The sequence below is a fragment of the Pseudorasbora parva genome, chromosome 17, assembly GCF_024679245.1.
Source record: "Pseudorasbora parva isolate DD20220531a chromosome 17, ASM2467924v1, whole genome shotgun sequence".
NCBI classification, from domain to species: domain Eukaryota; kingdom Metazoa; phylum Chordata; class Actinopteri; order Cypriniformes; family Gobionidae; genus Pseudorasbora; species Pseudorasbora parva.
In genome coordinates this window covers 11,371,457-11,382,990 of record NC_090188.1, presented here as the reverse complement: position 1 = coordinate 11,382,990, position 11,534 = coordinate 11,371,457, and the positions used below count along the sequence as shown (strand labels likewise).

The 11,534-nt window shown below is 37.4% G+C and overlaps 1 protein-coding gene across 1 annotated transcript in view; it reads right to left on the bottom strand.

Annotated features, from left to right (window-relative positions):
• zgc:154058 (Transmembrane protein 150A-like) overlaps positions 1 to 11,534 on the bottom strand; it is a 43,497-nt gene that overhangs the window by 3,819 nt on the left and 28,144 nt on the right. Inside the window, 1 exon segment of the mRNA XM_067421113.1 lies at positions 2,113 to 2,290. Coding sequence (XP_067277214.1) covers positions 2,113 to 2,290 — 178 coding nt within the window.

The following is an 11,534-nucleotide window of genomic DNA, read 5'->3' as shown; positions in this document are numbered from 1 at the left end:
CTGAGGAAAGTTTGGTCAAGGAATCATAGTGAAAACTTTTAACTCATGCTCAGGCTTGTCTGCATTACATAAAGAACATGCATGAACTCAATGACAGAAAAAGAAAAGCAGAGCAAAACCTAAAAACTGAATACTATGGGATATTCATCAAACATTCTGGGAATATGTGAGATCTGAGACAATTTATCCTGACCACTGAAACAATAAAAGATACAGATTAGAGCCGTTAAAAATGAATGAAATCGCATGATGAAAATGAAATCTCAAGTGTGGAATTGTTAAATTAAAAAAAATTTAGTGTTTGATTGGCCAAAAGAGAGGAAATTAATGTGACTGATTTCCCCCTAAATTCCTATAATTATCTCAAGGTTTCATGTGCTAACATTAGTTAACTACATTTGATAACATGACCTAATAATGAACAATACTTCTAAAGCATTTATTAATCTTAGCTGATATTAATCTCAGCATTTACTAATATGGTCATAGTTCAGTCATTAAACTCTAGAGGGCATTGGCTGATAGGTCCGAAAGTAATCACATCATTACCGCATTGCACAAATTGATTGGCCTCTGCTGATCCTGCAGCCAATGAGATTGCTTTCTCAACATTTACATAGTTTGGTTTACCATAAGCTGGTCCTACAATTTACTATCAGTGCCTCTGAAACCCGACAGGCTACTGGACTCATAGATGTCTGTTTATGCAGCAGCAGGATATCTTACATGCTCACAGCAGTGTCTGTGTATCTATTAGCAGTAGCAAGTCCATACACTCACTGCAGCAGCACAGCATTAATCAACAGCAGCAGTGTAGCGCATCAAAAACATTAACATTGCCATATTCAATAACATGCTACAACTATTCTGAGCTGTCATGAATTAACTAACATTAACAAAAGTTAATAAATGCTGGTAAAAAATATATTGCCCATTGTTAAAGTGTTACTTTAACGATTAGCATATGGCTTTGTGCTCCCCCTCTGCATATCCCCCTGAGACAAGAGATTTATGCATTTTATTTCTGAAAAAAATCCTCCAATGATGCAAATATCGTCAGCGGAGGAATTTTTGGCCAAAGGCTAAAGACTACAGCTAGCAGAGGGAGGTGTTTCCGCATGTTTTCAACTCGCACATGGGGGATGGGAGATCACACTCACAGCTCAGCTCGCAGCTGCAGCCTCAGGCATTCATGGAAACGGTGCGGCCGGAGGAGCAAAGTAAGTGTTTCAACTTCTCAAATTATTTCCTATGAAAGTTAAGCTTCCAAAGGCCTGAACTGAAAATGCGCCAGACTGAACATGCGCTGTGAATCTATCCCGCGAGTGTGGTCGTGTTTACCTCAGCTCTCATCACGAGAGCTCATTCAGCTCATCACAAATGTATGTAATCTGACTTAAGCAGTGTTTGTGCTGTGACACTCCCTCAGCGGTTAAATCACATATTGAACAGACACCTTCAGTTTTTAATTGTAGATTCTGTTCTCTAACTGAACTGATTTTATGAAAATGAACGTGGCCGCGGTGGGAAAGTGAAAGTGATTCAGTAATCTAGTAGCGGTTACTTTGGGAGTGGCCTCACAGGGCAGTGAAGCATTCTGGGAATTGTTGTCTTTCATCCCCATGAGACAAAAATACATTTTGTCTTTTCTCAGTCTAGAAACCATTGAATTAAAAAATATTTCACATTTCTACTACATTAATGACCCAGTTTAAATACAGATTAATCTTTCCAGCGCTGAAGTACCCCTTTAAAGGAACTGTGTGTAAGAAATGTATTTTCTTTTCGAGTCGGGGGGCGGGGGAGAGGAGATACACCTGCAGTACCAGTTTTGGCCAGAATCTTACATACATTTCCTTTAATTCATGTTAATGCTTTAACTAAGGTTAAAAAATGAGACTGTGTTGCAAAGTATTACCATGAAAATCTAATTTTGTGACAGCCTAATCTTAATTGATTGACAGCCCTAATCCTGGGTTCAATACAATAAAAAAATAGATAATATAATAACAATATGGATGAGAGATACTGTAAAGGATACTTTACAGTACAATACCTAATACAAATAGATAATATAATAACAATATGGATGAGAGATAATGTAAAGGATACTAAGCACCAGGGCTACAAACGCCAGCAAGGTCATAAAGAGGCGCAAATGACCCATATTATATTCTCCCTGAGTCTTTGCCAGGCGGTAGGTCAGCGCAGACTGCAGACACACAAACAGCATACTGGTGGGGAAAGCCACCCCTGCTCCAACATAGTGAAGAACCTTGGCATTATCCACCTGTGAGAAACACAACGACAGGAAAAAGTGAGTACTAATTCTCCAATCGAAACTACAGATGTCACATACTGGGGAATAGTGTGTGGGTGTGTCCTGTTAAACCCTATATTATAGGCACAAAATATCCCCACCAAGATGGCAATATACAAAATCCTTGTCCATGCAGGGACATTTTTAATCCCCTTGAGGAAAACAGCTTATAAATCATACTTAGTGATGTTTTTTGAAAATGTAAAAATGCAGAAAGTTTTCTGTAATGGGTAGGTTTATGGTTAGTGTAAGGGGATAGAATATACAGTTTGTACAGTATTATAATCATTGTTTCTATGGAAAGTTCCCATAAAAAAATATGCTGTGTGTGTGTGTGTATATGTGTGTGGGGGTGATCCATGGTACCCATTAAGGAAAAAAAAGTTCTGCATTTTTTATTTGAAATGGAAAAACCACAAGCAACATTTTGGAGTGTATTTTCCTTTCTAAAAATAGCCATAGCTCTTGGAAATTTCATTTTCATTTTTCCCAGCTGTGGAAAATCATATTCAGAGAGCCCTGACTGTTCAGTACAAAGAATGAAAGAAAGAAAGTTTAGGATGGACAAATTAAAACCACACAAAACATGAGTCATATTGCAACACATTAAACTCTTATTGAAAACACGTGTTAACATATTTTGTAGACAAAATATGTTATTATCAGTGTTATTCGTTTTATAAATATTATTTGCTCACAATAAGTTCACATACATAAGTACACAATGCATTTTTGTTACTAAAACAATGAAGGGTGGATTAAAAATATCAGAGAGAAAAATTCAGTTTCTGTTCAGTTACAAAATCACACTCCCAAAAAGGTCATGTAACATTAGGAAATACAAGAAAACTGCTGTTTATGAAGAATTGCATCTTCTACAGCTGCAAGCTTTACTGTGCCTGCCACACATGACTGTGTGGTGTTTATGGTCTGAGAGCTGAAGGCAGAGAAAAGGGAGTTCACAATGCCACATCACACACAACTCCGGAGCCCGATTGTCACCGCCAGCAGAGGGCAGCAGTGCACCCACAACAATCAGCCCCAGCATCTGTAATACCACTGGAGAATGATATCAGTCCATATCACTCATTCTACTATAATATTTACTATTTAAGTTTTTTTTTTTTTTTTAAAGAAGTCTCTTATGCTTACCAAGGCTGCATTTATGTGGTCAAAAATACAGTAAAACTAATATTTTTACAATTTTAAAAAACTCTATTGTGATGTTTTAAAATGTAATTTATTCCTGTGATGTAATCCAGTCTTTTATTATCAATGTTGAAAACAGTTGTGCTGCTTAATATTGTTATGCAAACTGGGAAGTTTTTTTCAGGACTTGTTTATGAATAGAAAGTAAAGAACATAAGAACAGCATTTACTTGAAATAGAAACTTTTCTGACATCAATGTCACATACATGTATTTACTGTCACTTTTAAACAATTGAATGGATTTTATCAGAACAAAATTATTAATATTACTAATTTCTTAAAACCAACTGGATGACACTGAATGAAACATGCAACGTGGTGAGTATATTTCACAACAATGTAGAATCTTAATGTTTTAAATATCTATTATTGCATTGTTTCAAACCTTATACTTTAGACAGACAGACAGACAGACAGACAGACAGACAGACAGACAGACAGACAGACAGACAGACAGACAGATAGATAGATAGATAGATAGATAGATAGATAGATAGATAGATAGATAGATAGATAGATAGATAGATAGATAGATAGATAGATAGATAGATAGATAGATAGATAGATAGATAGATAGATAGATAGATAGATAGATAGATAGAGATATCCTTTTCAATAACTTCGTGTTATTTATTATTTTACTTCTTTTTTTGTCACACAAACAAAAGCGCAGTATCAGATGTTGCAGGAGGAACTGTGGAAACCATAAATCAACTCCAGGCTCTGTCAGTGAACTACTGATTATCTCAGCAAATGATATCCTGTATGTTTCCCTGAGGCGAAGATTTCCTCTTCATTTCTGTCTAAATACTGAGCTGTTGTTCCGCCTGTCATTAGGACAGGGTTCTCAGCTCTGTAATGTGCATGTATGTTATGGGCATCTCAGGTGTCATGTGGGAAACAGGCATAATGGATGAGACTGTGATCATTTGACCTGTCTATGGAAATAAACTTGATGTCTTAATCTGCAGACAAAATGATGGGCACTCATTTCCCTCCCACTTAAGAGGGAGGTTAATAACTTCAATAGTATATATACAATAGTAGTATCCCATTTTTTTATTATTATTTTTTTTTTTTACATCATTGAAGTTAATTCATTTATATGAATGATTTTCTAAAGGATAATAATATGGCAGCTGCTACTTGCACTAAGTACAAATAGCAATAATGTAACTAGCACCAAAGTATTTTCTTTGTACTAAGCATGATTTGCAATAGATGAGTGAAAATAGCAGCATTTTTGGGAAAAACACCTACATTCCCATTTAAAAAAGCTTGCAAAAAATAGTGTTTTGTGAGAATCACCCTTAAATATGATTGTTTACTTTGCTGGAAATAGCAAATAATGACACACACAAAAAAAAAATGTTTTAAGCAGGATAATTGGTATACGCTTAATTTCAGTAATCACAATTAATCACACCTTGTTTTTGTGAAAATAATCGTAATCGTGAAATTAAACATACATCAATTATCTTGTTTAGGCCATGCTTACCAAAAAAAAGCACATTTGAAGTCACTGTAGAACATTGATGATGAGAGTCAGACATCTGAACCATAATGAGATATCTGGGGGTCGGATATGATGCGCTTGCACATTGTGCTTGAATTTAAGATTAACTGTGATTTATAAATAAAAAAAAATTCCATTAGAACACAAGAATTTATTCGGAAAATTATGTGTTTACATTAGGAATATTATACGCACGTCTTTAAAAAATGAAGCCTCTGGACTCTCAACTAACCACAGTTGCAAAAGTGTAAAAGCTGGTTATTTGGGCTGTCAAATAAGCAAGAGAGAGCAGCTTCTCTCTTATGGACTTGTTTTAACATGTGGTTGAATGCCTGTCCTACAAAAATAATCTGTTTCTCTCTATCTCCATTCGTGAAGACAGGGATTTAAGAACAATAAAACATGTTTAAGAGTTTGACAGCATATAATAAACAGGGCTGTCAGAAATACATCTTTTTCGAATACACAATATCAGACAACATTATTCAAATTCAAGTCAGGTCTTGCTGTTTTTCAGCATCTCAAGTAGGCATGTGATGGTATAAAATGTTCATGTTGCGATTAATTGCTCAAGCTTTTATCACGGTATACGGTATCATCACAGAAACGAAAGTGGCAAAAAAAGTTATAACATTTTCTAGGTTTAATGAAATTCTTATGACAAAAATAACTAAACATTTAAATACAATAAAGGAATACACAAAAATGTATAAAGCAAGCAAATGTTTCAAACAGATTGAAGTGCAAAATAATTAAGAACAATAGGTAGGCTCTGTTTTCAGCAAGCCATTTCAGTGCATGTGACTTTAAATTATAATGAGCTTTGCTCACCCGCACCTCTGTTCTGTGGGGCGCTTTGACACAACACATGTGGATGGTTGTCTTGACAACAGTTGAGGGTATATTTTGGAGAAAAAAAGTCTCTGGGAGTCTCTGAGGACACATCTGTGCCAATTTGAACCGGAGTCGGACCCGGAACAAGATGACAGCCCCAACAAAATTTGACAATTAAGGCTCGAACAGGACGTTTCTGAACGGTTGGTTAATGTAACGCCACTTTTATCTATCTTTGTATGTACTGGCAGGGTAATGGTAGCGTAGGGAGATATGAATGCTATGTGATGTATATGTCAGTTCATTGACAGATTGAGGTTACAGCTAATGCCAATAAAAACTTTTTTTCTGTAAATGTAAACATTATTTATGCAGTGTAATAACTGTTACAACACAACAATTGTTTTTGACAGTAACAGACACCATTATAAACCATCTACAACAGTAAGCTTAGTCTAGTGCAGGGGTAGCCAACTGGCGGACTCCGGTCCGGATTCGGACCGCGAGATGCATCCATCCGGACCACGAAGCCTTTTGACGCAATGAAATAAATAAATGCCAAATGTGATTTAAAATAAATAAATAAATAATCACATTTATATCAGGCAGCTCAGTAGAACCGTTTTTCCTATGTTGCCACGGTTGCGTTGACAGTTAAGTGGTCGCACACCGGACTGAAGCTCAGCGGCGCGTCTCGGACGTATCTCACCGGACGCACACATTATATACACGCGAGCTCAGTTTTAAATCGACTTCTGTCATAAGAACTGCACGATGAGTGTATCTCTTGTAGCACAGGGTGAAATCAGTATGTACATGGACGATTTGAGGGAAATATAATATAAATGTAATACAGCTCTTCTGTCAAAAGCCGATTCAAAACTGAGCTTGCGCGTATGTGAGCGTCCGGTGTGAGATCCTGAGACGCGCCCATGAGCTTCAGTCCGGTGTGCGACCCAATTTAGGCAACGTTACTATGCTCACTATAAGTTTAGACGTGCAGTCACGCCTGCAGTGAAGAGACTGAGAGCAGAAAGCGGCGCGCAAAACAGAGGCTGAATCAGAAATTGGCCCCTCAACCCTCATTCACTATTCCCTACGTTAGTCCACTATTACAGTTCACTTGAAGGAGTGAATGAAAACGAGTGCGTGAAGTCGGACAGCTGTTGTGTGTACATCGGCTGTACACTCGTTATTGTGGTGCAACATGTGATTGAATGAGTGCACTCAAACATATCCACTGTGGTTTCGGACATCACTACAAATGGCTGTCCCCACAAATAATGCCCTATTTAGGGTATAGGGGCGATTTCTGATTCAGCCATACACATTTTAAAGACACCTTTATCCTCAGCAGTCTGAGGTAAGGGCGCAGAAAATAAATGAGCCAATTTCTCACATGCACTGAAGTTCAGACAATGTGTCAGACAGTGTTTTTCCAACACTGGTGGCACTTGATTTTTGCCTGTTTGTGTTTCTGGATGATATTGCTAATGATTTTTTACCAGTGAAATTTGAAGCACAGTGAGAGCAGTGCTGAAGATAGCCCACATTTAGTTAGGTAGAGACTATAAAATGTGAATGAACATAAAATTATGTTATGAGATTTCTGTTTTGTTTTTTAACCAGGAGCGTTTGAGTTCATTGATTGTTACTGTTTATCTCAGTTCAGCAGAAAAAGCACTTTAGTTGCTAGTAATATTTAAATTAATGTATTTTCAGTGCAGATTTAGAGATCAAGAGATGAATTACAGTCTATGGTTTCAAACTACTAATGCAACTCAACCAGGCCTTGCCCCTTTTTTGTGTATGCCTTGTGCGGAAATTACTTAAATGAGGAATATTGTAAAAAAAAAATCAAGACTCCCTTTGGAGTGAACTTTGTGCTTTGTAACTTTATAACCTGAGAGAAAGCACTGAAAATGTGAAAAAGCATAATCAGTCCTCTTTAAGATGCTGTGAGAAGTTAAAGTAGTTCAACTTTGAACTTTGTGTTCTGTTATTGAGTAGTAACGTGTCCTTTGTGAACAGCTCCACTCATTCTGTGCTCTTGGTAAGTGAGGTTTGGCGAGGAACATTGTCCGTAGTAGCTGTAATAATAGACTTCACCAAAGCATAGAGGTGGCCCTTCAAACTTGATTTGCTCTGACAGCGCCAAAAATACTTTTATACTGAGAGGTCTAATAATAAGCAATGAAATCTAAAATAGGTATTTCATTCATCATGTCTATGCGTATCTTTTCCTTCAGGGGCCCCTTTCTCTGCTCTGGGAACGCAGAAGAAAAGATCTTCACAAGCTGGCAGAAGGAACCTAGTACAGTTTGCTTTGGCAGCCTTTAGCTCTCAGACCTTCAGGACCAAGAGCAAGCGAGAAACTCTATGCACAGAACACACACAACGACACACACTTAAACAGTCGAACACAGGAAGAGCACCATCCTTCACTTATCCAGGATGATTCATCCAGTCAAATTCGGAGCAGGAAAGTTTGGCTGTAGCTAAATGTTTACAGAGGACGAACAAGCACACATATAAACATAAACACTTACACTCACGTATAAAACATGCACACATGCTTACAGGAACTCTAGTAGTTCTCAGAAACTCTTACTTAAGCATTAATCAGATGAGATCGGGATTATAAAAAGATGGGTATGTGGTCTAAAATAAATAACACTTATACACGTTATATTCCACGTGCAAGTAAGGATAAAGTCGCAATGAAACGCGTAGCAACATATATTACTCGTAATGCGACGTGCATCATCAAACAGATTTTTGAAAAATTTCATAATTTTTTTGGTTCTATTGGTTTCAGTTTCAACTGAAGAACAGGGCAGGGTTTAAGCAGAGGCTTGTTGCATGAAGCTGGTTTCAGTTCCTACCCTGGTCATTTTGAGATTAGTCTGATGGTGGATTGGTTTTTAGTGGTGCTTATTGTCATGGTTACTAACAATACACGCTCACCTGTTAGGTAACCGGAGGAGGTTTTATTTTTAGTTAGATTTTGCAAGCCAAAACAGGACCAATCATCTGTGAGCAAAATGTCATATAATCCAATAAAGCCACTCCCCCTGCATGTCTCTAAATTAGTATTTTTTTTTTAGTCAGTGACTTTATTTAGTCAGAGATGTGTCACTTTGCTCACAGCTGATTGGTCCTCTGAGTTTGAGACCTCATACCTGGAACATAATCTGCCCTGAAGCAGGTTAGCCGTGGAGTGTAAGTTACTATGGTGATGAACACTGCTAAAATCCAAACCACATTCATGGTCCCTTAAACCCAGGGTTGTCAAAAGTACCACCAAGTATTATTTTACCCAGAAAGTGAACAACTGTACCAGGCACCACAACAAGACATTTTATTTTAGTTGCATAAATCAACAAAGGTCAAAATAACTTGTTGTGCAAAGTGTTGTGGACATTTTAAGGAAAACTAGACTCGTTTGAATGGGGCTTAAGCTTATTAAGAAATACAAGGCAGTGCAGCTTCTTCAGCAAGCTCAGACAGGTTTGCTGGAAGAGGCTGGCCACACACCTGTACCTATCAAAACAGGACACACTCCAAAAAGCTTTGTTCTTTGTAATCTAGTTCTATGGAAACACACCACATCATTCCGAAACAAACTTAAATTCCAAGACCATCAGGACGATCAAGTTCTATCAAATCTGGAAAACTGAAACAGCGCAGCCAGAGTTACATAACATGACTTCCCTTTTTTCTGATGGTAATAATGAGAGTCTGCTGGCGCCCTTGTCATCCTACACCACAGCGGTGGAAAGCGCCAGAAGGGCAGGCAGGCCCGCTGATGAGGTGCAGATGTGGCGTTTGGGCCACGTGCTCATTCCCGCCTCTCCTGCCTGTCAGATCATGGAAGCTCTGTACTCCATACACACAGCACATGGTGCACCGTGACTCATTTACCCACATTTCCAGTAACGTTCCCTCCATTTCATAGAAAACAGGAAGGATGGAGCAATTCCTTTTTCTTTCCAAACGAAAGTGCCTATTTTTATATACAACTTTGGTGATGGGTAGATTTTCAAATGTCACAATAAAATGGTTACTGCATTCAATAATCTGTACTACAAAAAAACACCTTTTGTATATTTTCTCGACCTTATTGTCAATGCTTCATTGGTGCACTTTATCCTAAGGAAACATGTTTGTCAAAACAAGAAAACCTCTGAAACAACTGTCCTTTTTGGTCAGATTCCAAGCCCTCTTATCTTTCGACTTCTTCCATCCAAGCACCTGGTTCCACTGAAACATTTCACAATCCAATTAATTTCAGATGGATAAAATCACAAAGTCCCATACTACACATTTTTCTTGTTAAATATTCCATTCACTAGGAAATATTTCACATTAAGGAAGTAAAAGCATTTGCAAATACCACTTCACGACTTTTAAGACCCCATGAAGTCGGTTTACAAGTGCAGTGTTCTTTCCTGTGTTGACATATTTCCAACTGAAACTAGAAGTAGGACATTTTGCAGGGTTTAAAAAAAAATGAAATCTTTTTGCTACATCACAGCCATGAACCATGATTTGCTAGTGAGATGCTAGAGTGTATTGCAGGATGAGTCAACAATATTTTTGGTCTGTTTTTGGTCACAGTAAACACTTTTATAATATTACAAAATATTTATATTTAAAATATATGTTGTTCTTTTAAAGTTTTAATTCATCAAAGGAAAAAAACAAACGTATCAGGGTTTTCAAAAATATATTAATGATCATGAACTGTGTTTTTGTATTGCTTTATGATGTTTCCTGGAGTGCATTTATAATGTTAGAATGCTTTTTTCATAAAAACTGTCATAATTTTGAAATAAAAGGCATTTTTCCATCTGCTCTAAACGTTCTGTTTTAAGGGGTTTGTCTGCTGTGAGAGTTCAGTGTTAACGCCCACTGCTGTGATTGGCTAATGTCTTTTTCCATTTGATATAGTATTAGGCTCTGTTTTACCACGTATTTACTATTACAGCTCTCTTGGTTAACTAATCATGAAAAGTGTTGCATTACATTTAGATGCCATTATATTTAGATCGTGGCATGAAAGGTTGCAGAGATGAACATTGTAGCCGATCACAGACACATTTTTGTTGAGCGAATGAAAGCAGTGATCTCGTCATTGAAACTCAGTTTCCGTACACTAACGAATGCTTTCATATTCCCTAACAGTGCAAATGTGATATAGTTAAAGGCCCACTATGTAGTATTTTTGCAATAAAATATCCAAAAACCACTAGGCCGGTGTTATATATTATGTTCAGTTGAGTACTTACACTATCCCAAATGTTTCCAACTATTTGTAAATTGTGAGAAAATTGCTATTTTAACTAAGGACCAGGACGTTTCAGCATAGCGTTTAAGGAAGTCGCCTGTCAATTGCGTCATATCTGCGCTACCCTCGGTTTCGGGTTTTATTTGGCAGGAGCGCTTTACTCTTAGCAGTGTGAACAAGTGAACGCACGGAGTAACGTCATAACATCATTTTCAACACACTTAAATGTATCTAATATGATAAACAGCTGCATTACCTCATAATCATAACCGGAAGACCAGATCAGTACAGGCGCCCGGCGAATGTGTCCCGTCCCATCATAATAAAACTCCCGGTGTTTGCGAGGCAGGTATTTTTTAAACAA